This window comes from Sceloporus occidentalis, unplaced genomic scaffold, assembly GCF_023333645.1.
Source record: "Sceloporus occidentalis isolate IW3139 unplaced genomic scaffold, rSceOcc1.0.p SCAF_84, whole genome shotgun sequence".
Lineage (NCBI taxonomy): Eukaryota > Metazoa > Chordata > Lepidosauria > Squamata > Phrynosomatidae > Sceloporus > Sceloporus occidentalis.
Genome location: NW_028317064.1, coordinates 4,419,797 through 4,444,300, shown reverse-complemented (window position 1 = coordinate 4,444,300; position 24,504 = coordinate 4,419,797). Strand labels below are relative to the sequence as shown.

The following is a 24,504-nucleotide window of genomic DNA, read 5'->3' as shown; positions in this document are numbered from 1 at the left end:
CGGCAATCTCCGGGTCAAACCTGGAGAGTTCCCATGTATGCATAGGAGCAGCAACTTTAACTTCCTGTTCTTACAATCCGCATCATTATCCCTCCTATGATGTCATATCTCTTTTATTAAGATGCTGATTGTTGCTGATTGACCCAGACAATCTTTGTAAAGGTAGAAGAAGAACTCTAGGATAGGAAATTGATTGTATAATGCTGGCCCTGCCACAGGCTGCCGCTGATCTCTAGGAGGTGAACTTAGACTAAATATCTCCAAAGTTATTACAAAAACCTCAAGCTACAGATAGTTTTAATTAAATTATTGTAGTTGTGCTAAAAGTTCTTCACCTACAAAGCTCTGCTCGTTGGCCAGGAACATCTTTCTGTCATTTGTAACGGATATCCAATGCATTCCAATTATTTCCAAAGCCACAAAATACTAAGATTAGATTGCTGTATCTACCCAGATCCCGGAGGAACATCTTTATTGACAATTTTTTCCTCTGAAACCTCACCCTCCACATCCGTACTCTCTCGCGCAGTTCTAGCCAATTTTCTAACCGTTCTACGTGCCTTACATCCAGCAACGCAAGCCAGATGGGCTTATTGTTTAGATTAGTACAAAAGCTAGTGGTAATTTAAAATTAGAGCAGTAATCTTAAAATGACTATGGCATGACACACTGCAACTTTAAGATTCCAACAGATCCCATCACTGGTTCTCTTTTAGATTAATTCAATAAAAAATAAAAAAACATTTCTTGCTGGTTCCTGGTCAAGTGTAGGGGCTATCTCCACAAGACATGGTATGCGAGCAGAGATGTTCCTTATCCATCGTGGTGGCCTTCATTAGCAGAATGCACAGAAGGTGACAATTCATTTGGCCTGCTGTTCCAGGGCAGGAAGGACTTGATTGCAACCACGTGTTTGCATCACTCTACACCATTGAGTGTCGTATGCCCTTTCTGACTAAAAGCATTTGAATTCCTAAAGGCTTCGTGGATCCAGGCTAACGATAATTGAACTTCAAAAAAAATCTTATTGTAGAATGTTTAATATTTTACGCATGTGCTGCATGGAGTGAAAACTATATTAATAGAACGTGTGAGCAAAGACATAACTGCTCCTTCAATTTATAAATATATATATACATATATACACACAACAATATAAGCCGTAGTAGAAGTATTATTAAACACTCATCTACAGACACCAGATAAGCCAGAAGGCTTGTTTTTCCCTCAGAAATCTCATGGTGCTTTCACAACCACAAGGGATTCTGGGTAGGCGCATGCAAATAAGGTTCACAACAATATAAGAAATATACTACATTTTCATCAATAGCTGCTCACATAGTTCCCTGAATTTGTGACCTCTAATAGTTACCTGGCTTCCTGAGTTCGGTCTGAATGACTGAATTCCTACCTAAGGCAGTAAAGAGCGCATTATGTCTCCCCTGCATACTTTTCTGTATCCTATAGCATGCTTTATCATACATTTTAAAATTGATATTGCATTTTAGATAATTGCGTATTTATACATTTTCTGCGTCTGGATAAACATAGCGGATATTCCATCCGTTTCAGTTTTACAAGAATTCCTAATCCCCCACAGCAATGAGAAATAATCTACCTAAATGCGTGTCTACCACGGAAAAAGGTGTTTTACTTACAGAAGCTCCATCCATTAAAACGCGTTGTGTGCTAGATACTGCCACGCAAACCCAGTGTGTATCACATCCTACAAAATATAAATATTGTTTGGACGTTCTGGTAGTAGACTTGTGCATTTGTTTTCGTACAAATTTGTGTGTAGGAGAATATATATAGTATAGAAGTAGCCAAAAAAAGAGGGGTGGTCTCATTGATTGTTATGGCTGTGATTGATAGGTCCGACAACCTGTGGGAGTTTTTCCTTACGTTTTTTCATGCTGACCAATCGGCATTCACAAGGGGAGGGGGGGACAAGCATTATCTGTATAAGAGTGCGGACGCCATTTAACTCGTCAGCAGTAGTTACAGACTGATGAGATAGTGACAGCTCAGCAGAGGCTGAGATTAATGCTCATTGGTCATGAACAATACTGCAAGTTAACTTTATTTTAATACAGAAAACGTCCTGTTCTGTGGTGGATTTGAGAAGCTGTAGTGACTGCTGTAATGTTGTACAGGGGCTGCAGCAGACATTTTCCCTGTTCCTGAGGGGAGTTCAGTTGATGAAGAGGGTCGGCCATTCCTGCTTCCAGTCAAACCTGTAATTTGTGGACAAGCCAATTTTTTATTATCTTTCTATCACATCATCTATTATCCTTCATTGATAAATAAATATTGGTGACAAAACCAGGCGTTATAATATATAATATTGGAGAAATCCAGTCCTGCTCCACCGGGGCTGCATCTGCCATCTTTGAACGTCCTAACATTTCTATAATGAAAGATGAGTGCAGAAGATGTCAGGGACCTCTTCCTTTGGGAATGCCCCCAATGTTGTTCGGAATCATCCAGGGAAGCATGAGTCGAGAAATCACTTGACATATGTGTCTGTCTGCCAGTGCCTGCCCTGTGCCTCCTTCCTTTTCTCAGGGGGATCAATTCTTATTTTTTATCAAGTATTGGAGAAAATTAAGTCCCATGGCATGCTGTTGGATGTGTCTATCCATTGGTGTAGTGCTGCTATTACTGGTGGTCCTACAATGCAAAATTTAATCTGGTGGCAGGGACCTCCCTCTTTGAAAAACTCCCTCTGAATTTTGTTTCAGAATCAAAAAAATCCCTCCGAAATTTATGCGAACTGCACGGTTGTGAAATTAAATTTGCTGTCAGAAAACGAAACAAAAATGAAAATTTAGTCTGAAGCGTTTTTGCACAAGCCTAATATGCATTTAAAACAAAAAAAAACTATTTTGGGACTAAATTCCTATAATGATCTAACTCACTTTGAACTGAAAGCTTTAAAAATGGTGCTGTTGCCATCTTGCACTGATCATGCTATATTACGTTAAGGGTCCATGACTTGTGGACAGGCCCGGACTGGCCATCGGGCACACCGGGCGTTTGCCCGGTGGGCCGGGCCACGGCAGGGCCGCATTGACTTAGGGGCTGATGGAGCTGCAGCTCCAGGCCCCTACCCTACCTACGGCCGCATTAACGCAGGGCATAAGGGGCACCTGCCCCTTAAGCCCGCCGCAACTGCGACCGGGTCCGCCACTCTAAGGGGCCGGGAAGTCCCCACCAAGGCCGGCCTTACGGGTTTGCGGCCGCACAGGGTTTAAATTAAAACATCGGGGTTTTTTTAACTTTATTTAACATCCTCCATGTTAAATAAAGTTTTTTTTAACTTTATTTAACATGGAGGATGTTAAATAAAGTTGAAAAAAACCCCCGATCTTTTAATTTAAACCCTGTGCGGCCGCAAACCCCTAAGGCCGGCCCTGGTGGGGGCTTCCCGGCCCCTTAGAGCAGGACCGGCATTTGGGGTGTGCTACCGCAGGGGGTGCCAACTTGTGGCACCCGGCACCCCTCCAGAGACGGACAGTAATGTCCGCCGCTGGAGGAGCAGGCTCGCAAGGGAGCGGTATCGGAGGTCTTTAACAGACCTCCGGTTCCCTTGAGTGATTTTAAGCCGGGTTCAACCCGGCATAAAATCACTCAAGGGAGCCGGAGGTCTGCTAAAGACCTCCGATACCGCTCCCTTGTGATCCGCGCGGCAACAGCTGCTGTGCGCCGGGGTTTGTTGTTAGATCCCGGCGCACAACACTGAAGCCGCGCCCACCGCTGTCCGTGCCCTCTGAACCGGAAGAAGACAGAGAAGACAGAAGAACTGAAGAAGAGGAGCGAAGAGGAGGAAAAGGAGCTGTAAGGAGAAAAGAGGAAAGGTAGGAAAATATTCAGTGAGAGTGGATTGGTATATATGTGTGGATTGGTGTATGTGTGGATTGGTATATATGTGTGGATTGGTAGATATGTGTGGATTGGTATGCGTGTGGATTGGTGTATATGTGTGGATTGGTATATATGTGTGGATTGGTATATATGTGTGGATTGGTATATACGTGTGGATTGGTATATACGTGTGGATTGGTATATACGTGTGGATTGGTATATAGGTGTGGATTGGTGTATGTGTGGATTGGTATATACGTGTGGATTGGTATATACGTGTGGATTGGTATATAGGTGTGGATTGGTATATACGTGTGGATTGGTATATACGTGTGGATTGGTATATACGTGTGGATTGGTATATAGGTGTGGATTGGTATAGGTGTGGATTGGTATATATGTGTGGATTGGTAAGTGTGTGAGAGTGATGGGTGTTATGCTGTACCATTTCCAATGTCTTTTTCATGATCTAATTATGCTCTAAAAGCACATCATAACTCCCATCACTCTATACTGTTCCATACAGTGGCAGAGCTGGGAGGCAGAGGCCTTGCACCCTCACCGCAGGACTCCTGAAAGGTAAGTGAACTTCAAAGAGGGAGAGGGTAGATAGTTAGGAGGGGGTAGATAGGGAGAAGGGCGTGAGACGGGGGAAAGGGGGTAGATAGGGGGAAAGGGGGTAGATAGGGGAGAAGGGAGTGAGAAGGGGTAGATGGGGCAGAAGGGAGTGAGAAGGGGTAGATAGGGCAATCATACTCCTATCATGCCAAGTCTGCGAGTACATCCTGGAATCTGGGTATGCCTGGGCATGATAGGAATGTGATTGCTGTTAACAATCATATATATATACATATAATATTGTTTTTTAATTGTTTTGTCCTATTTTGGTGTGTTACTTACTTTAAATAAAAGGTTTTTTTTTATGGTGTGGGGAGGTCATATTCGGTTTCGGACAGGTAAATGCTGCATTTTCGGTTTCAGTCCAGAATTCGTTTCGGTGCATCCCTACTACTAAGCCAGACAATGAAGTGGTAGGCCTACACCACAACAATGTTTGGCGTAGTATATAGTGATTGGGGTTATGCTGCACTATTGTTAATGTCTGGCTCAATGTATAGTGATAGGGATTACGCTGTACCACTGTCAATGTGTGCCTCAGTATATAGTGATAGGTGTTATGCTGTACCACCGTCATTGTCTGCCTCAGTATATAGTGGTAGGTGTTATGCTGTACCACCATCAATTTCTGCCTCAGTATATAGTGATAAGTATTATGCTGTACCACCGTCAATGTCTGCCTCAGTATATAATGATAACAGTGAGAAGAGGCAGAGGTGGTAGATAGTGATACAGGGGGATAGATAGTGAGAAAGGGGAGTTTTGTTACAAGTTTTTATTCCTTTCTTTTTTTGGGATGGGGGGGCACCAGAGGAGTAGTCCGCACAGGGCGCCAGAACACCTAAGGCCGGCTCTGCCTTAGAGTGGCGGACCCAGTTGCAGTTGCGGCGGGCTTAAGGGGCTCTGCCTTAATGCGGCCATATAGGCCCAGTCAGTCCGGTCCTGACTGGGCCTATTTTAAGGTAGGAGCCTGGAGCTGCAGCTCCATCAGCCCCTAAGTCAGTCCTGCCCTGCCACAGGCGCGGTCGCAGTTGCTGCTTGCTCTGGCAACAAGGTAAATAGGGTGAGGGAAGGGGCTGCAGTGAGAAGGGGCAGAGGGGGGTTAGGTAGTGAGAAAGGGGGAGAGGAGATAGATAGAGGCGGTACATATTGAGAAGTGGGGAAGGGGGTTACATAGTGAAAAGGGGGAACATAGTGAGAAGGGGCAGATAAGATGATGAGAGGGGGTAGTGTGAATGCGTATGAGAATGAATGAATAAATGTGTGGATGAATTGTGTGAATGCGTATGACAATTAATGAATTCATGTGTGGATGAATTGCTTGAATGATTTGTGAGACTGCATTAATGAATGTGTTAATGATTTGTGTGAATGAGTAAATGCAAAGATGGTACATGAAGGGTGGGCTTTAACAATAAATAAATAAATAAATATGGGCTGCTCAGGCTTAAATGCCCGGGCCTATTTTTTGTCCCAGTCCGGGCCTGCTTGTGGACTTTAAAAATGACTTTTTCTCTTTTAAGAATAATAAAGAATATTCAAAAACATCCCAGAAGACCTTCTGAAGCAGTACCAGTCTGCTGGCGTTATAGCAAAGAGATTTCTATCATTGCATTTTTTGGTGGTTGTTCAGGGAAGGATAATCCGGATCGGTCAGGCACGATGCATTCCATGAATACTACTCACAAAACCCAAGGTTTTTCTCACATTACTTAAAACAAAATAGCTTGTAAGCCAATATATTATTCTTTGGTTATGACCTTCCTCTCACCACCCAATCTCTCTGTATGTCACCGTGAGGAACTGTTCCTTTTCAATTTCCAAATCACATTCCATTACATTTTCCTTAAAATTACGATCGTCTTCTCCGAAAAAAGAAAAAAAAAAACATGACAAGTTTAATGAAATCCAGTTGGATTCAGCCGTTCTTAAATAAGCAAGCAAAGGGTCTATTGGAAATTGAAAAGGACTCAGGTAACATAAATAGCACAGTTTGGGGATTTTGTCCGCTAATAGATTTTTGGCTCCTTCTTTCTGCCGCTATCAGCATAAGAGAGATATCTCTCTGACTCAGAGCCGAAATGATTTTCCAGATCATATTTCTGAGACTCCGGGCCAGGATTCTATCCCTTATGACATAAACACAAGAGTAAAAGATTTAGATACCCTGCGTTATCTTGCAAGACGGCTCAGTGCCTCGCTGAATAATGGCGCTCTCAGATTTATACGATGGGTTTCAGTCTCAAACCTTCCCCTCCGTCGGTGTTGATAAGCGCTCTCATTCTTTTTACATAAAAGGAATGAAATCGTGAAAAAAAAAAAGGAGCAATAGGCCCATTATCAACTTGAGCCTCTGAAGAAGTTAATAAATCCAAACTGGCAGAGAGATTCGTATCTAAAACCCAGCTTTGAAAGACGCGCTAATTTTTGGAAGAAAGCTCTTGGAATCTCGCGTATAACGGAGAACCGCCGTGGTAATTCAGTATAATCCAATCACAGAATAAACGTATGAAAAGTATATTTAGTTCCCAGCGGTTTTTCTGGAATTTGTGTTTTTTTCAACCATCATTTTCCAATTTCACAATATATACATATATATATACAGAGACTTTATTTTCTCAGAATGTGTATAATTATTCCTCCTCATTAATTCTCTGTCGTGTTGCTAATTTGCTGATCAGTTCCGGCAGCGAATCTCACCGTCCATGCAGTGAATGTTTAAACGAATTGTCCCAAACTACCAAATTCCACTGATTGCAAACAAACGTTATTGACTTTAGTTGGGTTAAAAGCTCTGGTGACAGTTCCCCTGTAACTTTAGGGGATATAGTGAATATACACACCAATATGTCAGCTGGAAATATACATATACGAGCGCACGCATTTCAAAAATGATTACTAAACATTTGTCCAGGACAGAAACAATGGTTTTCCTGATAAAATTAATGTATTCATTTATTTAAAGTACAAGGACAACTTTATCAACAAACAAAACCATCATTTTCCGAAATGTATATATAATTATATAAAATTAAATATATATATATATATAAATAAAAATCATACATTCATATATATATATGCCTTAACATCATCTTCTTACAAAAAAATGAAACCGCAATGACATCATCTAGTAATAATAACCAGAACTAATGAGCACCGAAGCATCTGGCTTTCAATTGTTGCTTATGTCAAAGTTCATCTGATGAATTTTTTGTTATCTTTTCGCACTTCTTCACCTTATATTCTCAGGTGTTTCTTCTTTTTATCATTGGTAATTCTGTGCTAACACCCGCCATTATGAACTTTTACATTCTTAAGAGACATTCTATTTTTTTTTTAAGGTTCCGCATCATAAACCGCTCTACCTGCGTTGCCTATTTAAAACTAATACAGTCTCCAATGGGATACCATTTGTTTGTCTGTGTAACTTGGGCATAAGATACAGAACCCACACAATACAAAGTAAAAGATAATCGAGTGCTCCTGGTAAGCTTCAAAATAGTTCAGCTCAAAGAAGTCTCGTGGTCAAAGGCAAAGCATGTTTCATTGAACTTCCGAGACAAGTCCATGGTCTCATCAATGGAGACTTAGCCTGATATACAAGGTCACCTTCAAGGAGGTAGAACTGGTACTGCTGTAACCCCTACAACCGGATCCCCCCGGGCATAGGGCTAGGCCAGTGCTGCGGGCTGTGCTTCCTTCTCCCAACTCACTGAGTCTGAGCGACGGAATCTGGCTTCATTTCTGGGCACTCAGAATAGTGTGTGAGGACCTTAAAGGGGCAGAAGACCTCACACCGGCGTACCCCCTTCTCTGCCAATAAAGGAAGATTTTCTGTGTGTAAGTCGAAATAATATGTTACTGGGTGTAAGTATGTGGATGCATGTGTGTATAGCTATGTTACTGTATGTGTATGTTAGTGTGTGCGTAAGTATGTTTGTATGTTATTGCGGGTGTAAGTACATATGTTAGTTTGTAAGTATGTTAGTGTGTGTATTTTACTGTGTGTGCAAGTGTGTTAGTATCCCTGTGTGTGTATATGTATGTGTGTATGTGTATCAGTGTTTGGTGTTGGAGTGTCAGGGATGAGCCTAGGGTGATTGACGCCTGGGAGGGGGGGTAGAGGAGCAGGAGAAAGAATGTGTTTATGCAAGTGTATGGTGATAGAGTGAGTGGGCGTTAAAGTGAGTTTGCATGTTAGTATGTATGTGTGTTAGTTATAGGGGTGGCTTAAACAAATACTGCACCCAGACGCCACTAACCCTAGGCTCGCCCCTGTTCTCATAAGGAGTGCTTATGGGAGGATCTTAAGGCGATGTGATTGGTGGAGCTATGGGTGGGATAGTGGGATGGACATAGGGTGAGGCTGATGGCTTGGGGGTCTTACTGTTATTTTTTCTCCAATAATGTAATGTAACGATGCTTGCAAAAGATGTACAACCCAGTATCTTGTGGATAAACAGATAAACCCCTTTTACTATTTTCTGCAAGTTGTGAAATAAAAACGACCCTACATTTTTGACATGTTTTTGTTGGGTATAGTCGATGTCACTGTGGTGTGTGAGCGATCGGTGATTCTCTAAAATAAAAGGTACCAGGTTCTTCAACTATTCGACATTCAGCAAAGAGTCGGCTGAAGTCCCCATCTTACTGATCTACCTCTAGAAGTCTAGATTGTAAGCTCTTTTGAGCAGGGCCCTCCTTACCCCTTTACTTGTTATGTCCTGTCTACCCATTGTACAGCGCTACGGAATATGATGGCGCTACATAAAACAATAAATGATAATAATTTTCCCGGTCCATGCTGACGAGCCTACCTGAAAACCTGGCTGGATTTTCCATTCTAATATCCTTCAACTGCAAACTTTGCCAGGTTGTTGTTCTGGTCTGACTACGCTAAAAGAAACAGAATCATTGAATAAAGGATAGCCATAAACATCTTCTACTATGTCTTAACGGTTACCACTTCCGCTGGAAAGCTGTTCCACATATCCACCACCCTCTCAGTGAAATAAAACTTCTTTACATCAAAGATTAGTCTTATGTATGCAGCTTTTCCAGTGTGTGTGAATACATTTGTTTTCTTGCATTTTGTTTACATGCAATTATGTTTCCTATGGTTTTTTTTTTATATCAAAACCTAAAACCCAAATAAATAGGTGTTTTATTTTTAAGTGCAGAGCCAATGATAGCATAAACATTGTTTTTTTTACCCAGAGCTTAGGCATCCTTGGGAGTCATCGTGGCCACAGGGGGCCATTATTTGAAATAACCCACTGTCCAGCTGATGTTATAATTATACTACATTACAAAAAAACAACGAAATAACGCAGATAAAAAAGGAGTTACGTTTTGATCCTGAAGACATTAATGTTACGGTGCAGACCTGCTTTATGGGAGAACAAAGCATTTACACATGAAACCACTTCTATGGCATGAATTACCGGTCCGCACGTATAAAAGGGTGGTCTGGTCCCCCCCCCCCCACGGCTGGCATGGCTTTAAAGCTTATCAGCAAAAATCCCATTATAAGTTACTGTTTATCACAAAATGTAAACAGTGTATTCAAGGACATAAACGGGGATTAACTCTGACATTGTGCAGTGCTGCAGTTTCAAGATCCCAGTTAGTAACATTTCTCTCCATTTTTGGTAATTCCATTGTGAGTGATTTCATGAGTGCCGGTTGTAACATTACAGTAGCACATTAACAACCACTCATGAACCCCACAATCAATGATACTTTAGCTGTCCGCGGACCACGAGCGTCACAGAACCCCGTAGAACGTAGGACTGGCAGGTCCACTTTCAATCTACTGCTTCAATGTATACGATCTAACATACACTATGGAGACCAGACCATCACACCTATAGGAGCTTGTTGGACGTCCCATTCCAAAACCATAGGCATTAATATGGTGTTGCCTGCACTCCATTGCAGCTATCCATTATCCCGGGAAGGCTTTCCATATGATTTTGGAGAGCGTCGGTGGGAATCTCAAGATTCAGAGCATATGTAAGGTGTTTTTTGGGTTTCCACATGCATCCGATTTCTTTTTTTCCAGCTATGCGCAATCAAGGTCCCGGAGAAGGAAGAAGATATTATTAATATAAATTTTAAGTTATTACGGAGAAACCCTGGCAGCTGGTGTGCAGGTAAATAGTACTCACGGCTCCATTGAAAGGGCGACAATTTTAATCCATCCGTTAGAATTTAGATCGCTTATATTCCTCAGCAAACTCAGCTATCCCCCTAAGTTTTTCCAGTGCCCAGACTCCATAGCCCCCACAGAATTGGTTTATTGACAAGTCCAAAAACATAATACGAGATACAGTAGCAAAAAAACCCCGTATTTCTATCCAATATAACTATTATATAAATAGAATCTATGAAATAAAAATGATGCAGAAGAGTCAAAATTAAAGTCTACCAGGAAAGGTGGTTTGTACCTTGATGGCTTAATAGCAAAAAAGAGGAAAGTAGAGAAAGGAGGCAAGGAGGGAGAGAGAGGAGAGGGGATCTCAGATAAGAGTCTTTCCGGTTCTTGGAGAGTCTGGATACCTAAGTAACTCTCAATTGATTTCATTCTCAAATTCAAGTATTGGCACCCATTACAAATTCACAGAAATGATGCGAAAACCAAAAACTAAAGGGTCTACCAAGATGAAAATACGACCACTTTAATAAAACTATAGATACAATTGAAGACACTTGCTACTTCAGAGATCAGAAAGACCCACAATTCTCCCAAGAAATATAACATTTCCGAGAAGTTCATTAGATACGGCTGAACTCTCCTAACCCTTCTAGATTCTCCAATAGTTCACGACCGCAGATGAAAAAACGTTGGACATTTTTATTACACTTATTAGATAATTTCTCTTACATAATTCACGTTTGTTAGGCAGCTCAGTAGAACGGACATACGTCTCCGGGGCATAGTCTCTCCCCATTCCACCCAACAGGTCTAATGATTTATTTTCTCCACTCAAAAGAGTAGCATGTTTGTGTAACGTCTCTGCCAGCTGACTGTCTGCTAGACTTGGAAAGCCCGGCCACGTTGACCAGAAACAGCTCAATCCCATTGTTTCACACCGTATTTCTTTTCACGGAACGAACTGCTAGGCACTTGGAAAGAGTTTGTCAAAACCATTACCAAGCAAAACAAAAAGGCAGAAGAAAATGCAGAAAAGGCCGGATTCCGCGCATAACAGCTCGACCTGCTATCGTTACATGTTTCTTTCTTCCCACATCGGAGTGGAAATGAGCCAGGGGCAATAAAATGATCTATAACAACGGTCACGACGACTGATTAACTTTGACAGACGACCTCTTTTTTTTTTTTTAACTGCAGAAATGTGACGATTGATAAAAACTGGCGAAAAAGAAATACTGTATATTTTTTTCCCAAAGTCAGCAACCGGGCAATGATTTAAGAAGCAACAGAACTGTAACAGGACGCATACTTCTCATTTTAATTAATATTTCATTTTTTTCTATATATTCTTACCGAGACGCACAGTGGGAAAAATTCTAAAATGGACTCCTTCACTCCAAAGATAAATCTCTGATTAATACGTGGTCAGTGGGATTTTTTGGGCATATCGATGGCTGGATTATATTTTTTTAGAGAAAATGTGTCAAAAGGCAGGGATTGGGGAAATAAAAAACAACTAAATTGGTCAATATGGATCTAATATCAGCTGATATAAATCTATGTAGCTCCACAACAGAGAAAAAGGAATTATGGAAGAACCTGTTGACAAGTAGATTAGAGGGGCTACTCGGGGCCGGACTGGGAATAACGAGAGACAGGCCACACGTTATGGTTTTATGCCCAGGTACGCTAGGCGTACTCAGCCGGTGGCCACACACTACAGCAGCGGGTGCGCATGGAGTGATGTGGGGCATTTGCCCAAGGTAGCAGATTGCCAGTCCTGGTCTGGTGCTACCGTCCCTTAGCTGTAGTCTATAGATTACTAAGTATTAGCAAATGTACGGCACAAGCAAATTATTACATATAGTACTTAATAAGCATAGGATCCATTTTTACTTTTCACCATGGTGACCAACTCCCTTTAAATACGAATCTCAGCAGAGGCTATTTCAGAAATATTTTCCACTATAACAGAAATAAATACTAGAATAAAATATGCTTTTAAATCCAACAGACGCTGTACCATTTTTGCTCAAATATCTCTGTTTTGAAAGCGGAAGTTTTACTGTCACAACTCTTAGCAACCAGAGTCCCGGATCAAAGGTACAATTGTTCTTGGCTTCTAAGGATTATTTTCTATCAGGGAAACTGAGATCTGCGGCAAAAGGTGGCAAGACTAGCATTGCTTAGTTTTAATTACAAAGGCTGCCTGAGCCAATCAACAACAACCAGCAACTCAACAAAAGACCGGAGATAACCTAACAGTGAAAAATAACAACCAGAGAGCAGGTGAATTAAGGTACCCCCATTATATTTATATATATATATATATATATATATATATATATATATATATATATATATGAGCTGTGAAATCTGGAATAGGGAAAACCAGAAGACCGGCTTTGAATCACCTTTTGTTTAATCCGCAATGATTTAGTTAATTGGAAAGTTATGCCGGAATCTGGAGCAGTTCATTTTATTTATACGAAAACCAACTTTGGAAGCTAGTTTTATTTTAGCGGACCCCGGTGCCATGTTTGTTGAGTTTAAACCACTGGAATTCAACCCAAATATTTCTGCTGCTTGGTGATCTCATTCTTGTTTAACTTCACTCACATCATCTCGAGAAAAAAAAAGTGACCGAGCAGAAGCCCTTAAAGGCACAAATACGCTCATTTTTATATTTAATTTCAAGATTGTACAAAAAAAAGAACGGCGTTTGTATAGACCATGAGAGGGGTAAAGAAAGTAGAAAGTTTTATTGCAATTCCCACTAAATGGTCTCTGGAAACAACAACTTTACAGCATTTACACCCAAGGTGGATCTATTCTGTGCTCCAATTATGGGTTTTTCTATGCAGTGACTGGATTGTCTAAATAGAGAGTGTTGGCTGTTATAAGTGTTGCCCCTCGGCTAAGTTTTCCCCTTAAGCTCAACGTTACTAGCCCTCCCTTGGTGCAATATAAAAAAAAAAAAAACATCCAATGAATAAGTGTTTCTTTTTTCCCTTTTTCACCTATTTCATGCTTCTGTTTGTGGGAATGAACACACAAGACGGCCCTTCGTTCCGAACCATAGGCAGATTTTATGAAAGTTTACATATGGCACATTTTAAACACATCTTACTATACAAAAATATATAATATACACTTTTACATGTCTAGATGCAACAAAAAGGGGGAAAAGAAGCAGAGAGAAAGAATTATCAGACATTTAGCTTCATTTTATATAAAACTGGACATTTTTCGGCATTAAAAGTCATGACGGCTTTTACATCCTTGCAAAAAAGTGTATTAAGTTTTTTCTATATAACTACACAGAAAGAAGATGTAATGAATATAATTTATTCAATGTGAAATGGCGTGTGAGCCTGCGGGTTGTGCTAATGTGTCCTCCGCTCAGTACGGCCAAAATCTACACGCGTGTTTTGTGCCCCGTCCTTGGTGTTTTAATACTAAACCAGATCTGTCACCGATATAGATTATGCATCATTGGGACGCAGGGTCCTTGGCGGTGTAAAGTGAAAGGTAAGCGTGAACTTAAAATAAAAATAATTGGGGGGGGGAGGTTTATTTACTAAAGGAAAGTTGGCGATGGCCCTGCATAAAGCATAATATAATGCGCAAGAAGACCTTGAAGTCATCTCACCGATTTAACTATACATTATATAGGGTCAGCCAAGCTCTTCCTGCAGCAGAAGTTTGCTGGGCTTGGACCTAGTTCCGGCAAACTCTCCCTTTGAGCTTGGCCGACCCCATACAATGCATAGTTATAACATTGAGGTTTATCCAAAGTCTCTTCACCCACTGAATTATACGTTATACAGGGTCACCTCAACCCTTTATGCTGGGGAGACCAGCGGGTGTTGGTGGTCCAGAATGAATAGCGAAACGAAGGGGGGAAAAAAATAACCATGAACATAACCTTTCATTATTTTTCTCCATTTTTGCCCCAAAAAGTCGAGATTTTTGCTTGCTAAATGTCTGATTATACTTTCCCTTTGGGGGATGACGGGGGTCGCTGTACAAGATTGTCAGTAAGTCCGGGGAAGCAGGGGGGTCGTAACCGATGGTAAATATTTCTATAGAACATTTTTTTATTCTTAACACCGTATACAAAAAAAAAAAAAACACAACTCCAGACGTGGTCGGGATTTAAATATCACAGCAAAGATGTTAGAAGGTAGAATTTTCACTGGGGAAATAAGGATGAAAAGTGCATTTTTAGCTCAAATTTATAGCCATCATCCTCTGCCATCGAGCTGTAATATTTAAATATCCGATATTAACTGCTACATTGTTATCTCTGAGGAGTCGCGGCTAAAATAATCTCACAAATTCACTGCAAAATATGTATAGAAATTACCATTTTGTTAAAAATAATATTTTACATAGACACTTTTTTTCTGTTTAACAAAATAAATTAAATAGACATGGCTTTAGTTTAAAAATCTATATAGAATTACACGTTTTCTATACTCATGAATAAAAAGTCTGTACCATCAACTTAATGATTATAAGGCATCTTTGAAAGCCACAGAGAGATACTATCGCTTTTATGGACTCAAAAATATTACTTTTTCCAAAGAATGAAATTAAAATACAGATAAAACTCGCCATTAATTGTATCGAGCGGTTTAGATTTGCTTACATCGATTTTCTATTATTCCGTTTAATTGTTTTTTTGTTTTGTTTAGTTTTTTTATTCGATGGGATGAAAAGTTACTATAAATATGAAATCCATGAGTTCTCTTCAGTGTGTTGTTTCTCCGTGTCTTTGCTAGGATTCCTACAAAGACGCAGGCACTTTTAAGAAAGGAATCTTTCGCCCAAAAGATTCCGGTGTCGAGATTTCCCGTTCTCGGAACAAACATGCTATAGCTTATATCGAATGTGATCTTTCTTCATAAATATTTGTTCTCCGTATTCCACTTTCCAGGTGTTTTTTCCGGTAAACCACTGAAAATTTTAACTATTCCGGTCCGACAAAAAAAAACCGAGCAAATAAGGCACTGTTTACACGAGGACGGCCATCTTTTTTTTCGACAGGCTTTTTGCCCCGAACATCGCTGAAACCACACACAAACCAAAAACAACAGCCCTGAATTTTCCAGGGTTTATTCTTATCCTTCATTTTTTTTTTTTGTTTGCTTTAAGTCATATAGTTATTTGCATTAATAAAAATATTCTTTCATCCGTATGCACTGGCAGTGTAAGCTGAACCAAGCAGTCTTTCTGAGGTACCGATGACGAAAGCAAGTCCTTTCGGTATGGCTAGTACTTAGCATTGATAATGGATGTGCTGGTGTTGGTGTATTTTGCCCTCGACGTGAGAATGCGTGTGCGTGTGGATATCAGTGTAAATCTTTGGGTACATTTTTGAAGCCACTCCCGGTGCCAAAACAGGTCCTTGCGGGAGTAAATGTTGTTGTTGGGCAACATAATCTTCATAGTTTATGGAGGACATGCAGTCTTTGTCTGGTATCTGCGGAACACAGACCCTCGGGGGTGGTCTATGGATGGCTGCTGCGGCCGGAGGCGACCAAGGTTTCTTCTTGGTCTGGCAAAGCCACAAGAGGATTGTCCCAAATATAAAAACAGCTCCAGCGGGAATACCGATAATTACCGGCCAAGGAAGACTGCTGGGAGAAGACGTTGCGGTGGCGATAGGAGGCTTTGGATCTGTAGGTCCAGGAGATTAGGAAGTAAGGAGAAGAAGATAAAACAAAGAGAGATGATTAAACCCAGAAGAGAACAATGAAAAACAGATGTCAAACATAACAGAGCGCACAATGCTTCTTCATAACACAATGTCGGCCAACCGGTAACATTCTAAGCCAACAAGTAATGCTTTGTTGATGGTGTCCTATTAAGGTTCTAAAGGACAAACAAACAGTTTGCTTTTTTGTTCAACGGTGATTTCTAAGGATCTGTTTTATTTTAAATCCCCCCCCCCCCCCAAAAAAAGACGTAACCGGATAAACCCAGCCCATACGGCTTCAAAATACAGTCTCTCAGCAGAAAGCTGGGCCATCTTGCCTGGCCCGGAGGTGAAATGTGGTTAATTGCCGCCAATACCTTCCTCTAAAGTCAACAAGTCAGAAATCTGAAATATGTAGCCGGTTGCACATGGTTTACAATTTCAGATTTCCTTTTTTTTTTTTTTTTTAAGTCCCTCAAGTGGTTTTAACCGTCTGTGACCCAGAAGGGCTTAGAGTGGTTCAATGCATTTTGGTTCCGCTAGCAGAAAAAGGCGACATTCCAATCAATATTTGGTAAATGTTTACTTTGAAATAATTATACTTTTATATCTTCCTTCCTATTGAGATCTATTAAATATGAAATATTTTATCAATAACAATCAGAATTTTGAAACAACCTTGTAAGAGGCCAGAGAATTACATTATTGATGGTAGATAATTAACATTTTTTTTTACAGTTTTGGTTATATGTCAATATATGAATAATATGAGCAAATTTGGTAACTAAGGGCATTGATTTTATCTCGTGTTATTATGTCTTTATACTTTAGAAGACACATTTATTTTCTTTTTGGTGGTTACATTTGCCATGAAAACTGCTATAAAATAATTATAATAACAAAATAAATTTAACATTAATATTTACTTTTTTGCAGGTGCCCGGTTTAGAAGACAAAGAACTGAATAATTGGAAATAAATGACAAAGATTTATTTTGTACCCACCTGGCAATACTGTTAAAAAGGCACTTTTGAAACTATATCCCATCGTGTTCGCCCCAAGACAGATGTACATGCCGGCATCGTCTTCCTTGGCCCTGGTAATGATGAGTTTATTCAAGTAGGATCCGTCTGGCCGTGACCAAACTTCTCCCGTTGGCAGAACGATAAACTTTTGCCCTCCAACATCGATGGTCGAGTTGTACTTGTTCTCCAAGCCGTACTCCACTCTCTTTAACCACTGAATAACTGGCTTGACGTCACTGCGCACTTTACACTGGAAGGACGTCGTCCCACCAAAGTCCACGGTGGTGTTGACGGGATGGTTCCCCGTCAGGATCGGCTTTGATCTCGTTCTCTCTGAAAAATCCAAAAGGAACAAAGGTATTATGTATATTCTTATACATATATAATTATATATATATTTTTTTTTTAAAAAAAGCTATATAATGTTTTCTCAATGTTTTTTATTCGACCAACATATAAAACTCAGAGGTCTTTTCTTCAGTTGGAAGTGATGTGAATGATGGGGATCTAAGATGTTGCCATCTAAATGAGAGATGTCGGGTACAGAAGGTTTCAGGGCATCTTTTTCTAAGTTGGCCCAATAAAAGGTATCACATTTGACTTAAGACTCCATAGATATTAAGAAATACTGAGAAAAAAAACTATTTGTAGCCTTTCCCTTAAAGACATAGTGATATAATGTATTCTTTTAATACAGCCAAAGTCAGGTGAAATGTATGTTGTTTTTAAGCATTTATTGATAACTTTACGACATTTTTGTTTAATGATCAATAAGAGCTCGTGCGTTATAAAGTTTATACCGTGTGGCTATGGTGTCAACCTTATCAAGATTACCAAGTCTAACAGTATACTCAGAAGGTGGAATTCTACAAAGACGTGGGCTTCAAAGAAATTCGGGGAGAGAAGAGGATACAGAATGTGTCAGGTTTGTGGAAATGTAGCAGAACGTGATCCCCCATGTGTATCCCGGGCAGCTCGGTATAGAGGGTTTTGCACCCTATAAAGTTTTCTTTAACTGGATCTGCACTCCATCAAGAAATGTTCGAATAACCAATAGGCGACCACATATCTACTCCAATAAAACAAACTGCAATATCGCATGGGTCTCTTGGTTTTGGTAGACATCATTCTGTTTTTGATACAAAAATAATTGCCAAAAACTGACACCAATCCGATTCGTTTTCCGGCGCTGGCTCCTGGTTTTAGTGTAAACACATGTTTTTAGTGTCTTTAAACAGCTGTTATTTCTTTATTGTTAGCAGATGTCCATCAGGTTAGCGAGCCTGTGCCGCCCATGTGCTTCTCATTGCCGACATAGGAGAGATACGAACGAAAAATAAAAGCGATGTCTGATAACATCTGTGCTCAGTGCCGGTACTTACGGATGACTTCCACTTTGTACGTTGCGTTAATCTGCCCCACTCTGTTGAACACCTGGCAGGTGTATTTCCCACTGTCCTCCGGTTTGAGACTTTTTAGGTTGAGCGTCCACTTCTTTTTTTTGTTCTCTCCGTTATCCTGAGAGTTTAGCGGTTTGCTGTCTTTCAGCCACATGATGTCCGGCCTGGGATTTCCGCTCGCGATGCACTTTAAGCGCACGGAGCTTCCCACCGGTCGCGCGATTACCCTTTTCCTCATTTTTGCCGGCTGAGTAAAGCGGGGTCGGGCTGCGGAGAGAAAAGGACATGTTAAATGCGGTGTTCTGTATTCAAACCAATTGACTAATTACCTTCAATGTTGGATTATAGCACACAGAGCACGGTCAACACCTTAAAGTAGTATTTACCTATACCGGGGAATTCTATGAGCGGAACATGAGCTCCTCGGTGGCGACTAAGTGCTTCTTAAAAACTATTATTCTTAGAAAGTAAAGACATTCTGTATTACGTCACCTATATTATGTATATACCAATGATTTTATCTCACCAACTATACATTTCTGGAATAAAAATGTCCAGGTTATTGCATTTCTAGATTTACTATTGGCCATAGCCAAGGTGACCAGCTTAAAACAAAAAGGGACCTATATATTTATCCAGAAATTGACAGCATAGGGGACACCTGATATCCTTCCCATTACTATAGCAAGGGCAAGAACAAAACATATAAGGAGCTGCAGACAAAGCCAATGAGTTTTAAAATTCTTATTAAAAATACATTTTAGCTGTCAGAACGACCCTTAGATGCGTAATTAATGCCAGAGTTGGCACAAATGAGATCTTATATATATCAATTACATCATATACAGCAATATATAAAGTATATATATATATATATTATGTTATAAGCTTTAGGGTGAAGAGACTTCTATCCCAACACACTTCTATGATGTTTGTACTTTGCCTATATGATAATATAAGCTTAAAAGTACCTATTGGTTCTATATAATTAAAATACAATATATATATATATATATATATATATATATATTGTATTTTAATTATATATTATTATATATATATATTATTATATATTATTATATATATAATTGTTTGATTTATTAAGACACTGCAGTGTTAGAGCTGTTCAGGCTCAGCTTTGACACCCCTAACCCTGCTCAGAACGACGGCTTGAGTGGCGGAGCAGAAGCTGACACTCACCCCACTGCTTGCCAGAAATGTCTTCTAAATCGGTATTGGGTCCGTCAGGTGGTTGGTTCGTTTTCCCGGCACTAGCGTCATCTATAAAACAAAAGAAAAAACACCTGGTAAGGCAAAAAATAGCCTTATTTTTAAAGTAGAAAAGACAAATTAATTCCATTTTCCTTTAACTCTTTCTATGTCAGAGGAAGCTGAAATGTTACTCTGCATTCTCTTTAACCATCTACAGGTTAAATAAATATAATTAAACACTAAAGGACAAGTTTAAGCAGTATAGTCTCAAAATATACATTCTCCTTCAGACTGAGTTATCCAATTCTTATCTCCCCAGCCTGCATTTCTTGGATATTTCTTCCACTGCTCCCAGCGGATTATGAAAATATATCTCGCTGTGATAGGAATGATGATTTTACCCGAGTGGAGCTACTGGCAAAAGATGACAAGACTTGTAAAGGTATCAAAGAAAAATTCAAAGCATCTGATCCTGAAAGCCTAAACCACGGCGATGTATTGATCTCCTTCCCCGCGAGCTCCAGAAAAGCTTAAAATTAAACCGGGACTATAAAGGCTCTATAGAGGGAGATCTCGTTACCAGACGTGTGATGGTATTTACACTTTTTGATGTCAAAGTAGTTTGAGGTCATATTTGGATATTCGTCACATGTTTAGGTGGTAGTCTGAGGTCACGGAGCCGTGCTGGCCTTTAGACTTGTCTTTCAGATGACATGGACACCGACCTCCGGGCGCACACATGCACCAACTGTCTGCCATTCTTTCTACCACTTGGTTTGCTTCCAAGTCTTTGATGTCAACCGATTTGGTCCAAATCTATTTGAGCCTTTGAAGATGCAGCTTTCCTTGTTATCCAGCCAAGCCCAAAAAAAAATCCCGTGTAGTTCCTGACAAGGCGCAGAGTTCCAGAGACATCGGTGGAGGTGAAGCGCGGGGCGACGAGGCGAAGCCTGAGGACCAACGTTCTAAGAAGCCCATCGTTTTACCAATCTTACTGAACTCACATCCATGCCTTCATTATTTCCTGATCGCACCCATATTTAGTTTTGCCTTCTTTAGCGTTTTTGTGGTTTTTAAAAGAATTCTAAAAACTTTCACCTCGAAAATGTTCTCTACTAGGATTTGAGACATGGCTTGGGACAATAAGCAAACTCGCCATGCTCCAGTAAAATCCACCCCCCCATAACCCAAAATCTGGAAGTACGGATATATATATTTTTTTCCGGTTTTTTTTTCCTTTGCCTTGATCCCAGGAGGCTGCTGCCTTAATTTGTTCCAAAGCAATGCCAGCCACTTGTACAACCTGACGATGAGATTTTCAGCCTTTGATGTCAGAGGCCTTGAAAAGCCCCATTTCACAGATCATCCAACTTTGCATAACTAAACACGGTGACCCTTGATCTGGAGCACACTTCAAAGCAAAGGCTGGGTGGATGGAGCCATCAATACATCCCATTAAGGCAGCTTCTACTCAACACTTAAGGAGGGAGAAAGTGATGTAATTCACCTAGGTTTCAGCAAGTATAATACATTTCAGAATTAGAAAGAGTCGGTACTCTATACTCTCTCCACCATTTCCCCCGGCAAAACCAAACGGAGGGACGTGCGCATTCCCAGGGTAATGAGCTCAGAATCAATATGCAGGGGTCTAATAAAGCTTCTCGGGAACGTGAAAAGCGCTAATTTCTTCGCACGGCGACAGCAGAAATTTAATTATTGTTTTTGACCCAGAGAACATGGGCTTTTAGTGTTTATAAAGCTATTAATACGAGCTGGCGTGGAAAAAACAGCCAAAAGCAACAGGGGCGACGCTGGGAACTATAGTCGCCATGCGGCATTAACCCTTCGAGAGGTTTGGGGGTGCCACTGAGATTACAACGCAGGAGAAAGTTTAGGAAAATGTTGGGAGTTATGCACAATCTTCCCATTTGGGGTTAGGAAGGGCAAAGAAAAGTGCAGGGGTCCTATGGGGCACTCATGGCTCCATTATTTAACCCCTCGTGATTAACGATTTCATACAAGTGACATATTTCGAAACGCCGCCACTTAAATCCCACGGGAGCACCGTTGCATTAATCTGTATGTTTTTGAGCCAATTAAATACCATTAAAAAAAGCTCCTTTTTTATTTTCTTTTGGGCGTGAATGTATAATTTTTGTAATTGTTGTGTAGTGTAGTGTAGTGAAGGTTTGATAAAAATAATAAGTAAATCATCACCATTAGCCATACGAATGCAACACAACACTTGCGCATAAAAGGTTAAAACCACTATTTTAACATTTTTAGCCACTGGCTAAAAATCTTTTATATTCATCTTTAAGAAAAGAAAAAAAAAAAATCACTGAGATAAAAAGGCCTTTCAGACAAACGCTTTTGTTTCAGAATTTCAGCGGCTCTATTAAATGGATTACGCTCACATCCGAGATTTACAATTTAGTATAATTTGCAAAAGCACAAAAAAGTTTCCCAGGGGAAGAAAAAAAAAAGACGCGTTCTACCTTCTGATTTTTAATAAGGTGAGAAAAGTATGACTGGCGCGTTCTTTTTTTTCTCTTTTGGCGGATGGTGGGAACTCGGGGCTTTGAATGGGTTTTTGTGCGGTGAGAGAACATGTTCCACACACTTAGAATTCTGTATTTAATTAAATAGAAGGCGCGAGAAACACCGTTTGTTAAAGTAAACGGACACGGGGTCCTCTCTTGGATACATAATCCCAGGTCCTCTTCGCCTAATCGCAGGGGTAGGCAATCTTTGGCTCTCCTGATGTTGTGGACTACATCTCCCATAATGCTCTTACAGTCATAATGCTGGCAAAGCATCAAGGGAAATGTAGTTCACAACATCTGGAGAGCCGGAGATTGCCTACCCCAGTGTATCGGATCGTCTCGGCCCGTAAAAAGTTTTCTCATAGCCTTTGAATGTATGGACCGTAAGAAGCGCTATAAAACCTCTATAAAACCCAGTAAATAATAAAACTTGAAATGTGGTCTTATCACCATGGCAACAAACCGAATAATCCACAGCGCGAGCCTTGTGTTGGTTGCTCTGGTAATAACGCCGCAAACCTGAACTGGTTAAGACAACCACCAGTTAGTTATACAGTAATTTTTTGGTACAATGTTCTTATTGCCATGGCAACCGCTGGAATGGATATAAGGATTTTAGAATAACATGGGGAATATTTACATTATCTGTATAGGCTATAGCCATCCTCCATCTCTGATAGACTAGGATATTATTCTCATTTATTCCTCCTCCAAATACACCGCTGAACACCGAGGGGGGTAAACATCTACACCCAATACAGAATTGTTCAAAAAAGGAGATGGGGAGGAAAAATGAAAAAGCGGAGACAAGCCGGCAATAAAATCCCAATAGAGAACGCGCTGCCAAGAGTGTTGGACGCGTAATAATAGCACGTAACCGCTAGCTTTAACGAAAGAGCAAGTGAGGTGATGTATAGTCTCGTGCTGCCGGCCGGGGCCGCCGCGTCTGTCTAAACTCCAAATTAAAAATGTGCGTTTGTATACTACGAACCACCGAAAAGGGCCTGTGTTTATGAATTAAGGGCATGTCATGAACTCAAGAGACAGGAGAATGTTTATCGCCGACAGAGCCCAGAATCCTCAGCGTTTTAAAGAGGAAGTTCCACTCTTTATTTACGCCAAAGACGGGAGACTGACCTACTGGGAAGCCATTCGGGAAGGGAATATACAGGAGCAAGCGTAGAAGACTCTCTAGATCATAAGCTCTTCAGAGCAGGGCCCTCCTCACCTGTTCTTCTGCAAGTCAAATTGAAATGTTATATACTACTTGTTATGTCCTGTCTACCCACTGTACAACGCTACGGAGTTTGATGGCGCTATATAAAGCAAAAAAAATAATAATAATAATAAGACCTTGCTTCGAAACACTCCCAGATGATTTGGGCACTGTGGAAGTGGACGCTGCCGCTCACACTTAGCGCTTACTACATCCCTATTGACAACGAAAAATAAGCCTCTCGTTGGCTGAAATGCATTGTTAAAATGTATTAAACTAATGAGCTTTGAGTAAAAGGACTCAAGCTGGACCACTTTCTCCTTGCGATCACCCTATGCACGAGGCAATTCAAATGTCTAGGTCAAAGTCAAAATGGAATGGAAGAGATGAAGGTCTCTTACCCCCAGGGTCTCTCCCTGTTGGTGGCATGTGGCCACACTAGTGAGCCGTGCGGAGCCGCACTAAAAGGCAATCCGTGAAGATTAGTCTACAAAGAGGTTGGGATTTTCCAGTGCAGTAATGGATTTTCGAGTGACATTTCTTACCATAGAGGACACCTACACCAGCTGCTAGAAGCTCATCTCGTATCAAGGCTTTCAACACCGTAATCACTTTCCGTGCAATGTGTTCCCGACTCGTGAGTTGGTCAGGTTCTACTAACCAGCCCGATCTACTGATCACACAAGAGGGGGAAAGGAACGCAGGATCCTCCGCTCTGCTCCTTCTGCACATACCCCTCTACAGCTGCCGAACGTA

The 24,504-nt window shown here is 40.6% G+C and overlaps 1 protein-coding gene across 1 annotated transcript in view; it reads right to left on the bottom strand.

The window, feature by feature from the left end:
• Window positions 1-15,929: 15,929 nt before the first annotated feature.
• The window catches only part of LOC149285137 (fibroblast growth factor receptor-like 1), a 54,045-nt gene continuing 45,470 nt past the window's right edge, over window positions 15,930-24,504 (bottom strand). The window contains exons 4-7 of the mRNA XM_089495815.1: window positions 19,975-20,055; window positions 18,757-19,041; window positions 17,354-17,707; window positions 15,930-16,330 (exon numbers count right to left, since the gene is read on the bottom strand). Coding sequence (XP_089351941.1) covers window positions 15,930-16,330; window positions 17,354-17,707; window positions 18,757-19,041; window positions 19,975-20,055 — 1,121 coding nt within the window. The remainder of the gene's footprint in view (window positions 16,331-17,353; window positions 17,708-18,756; window positions 19,042-19,974; window positions 20,056-24,504) is intronic.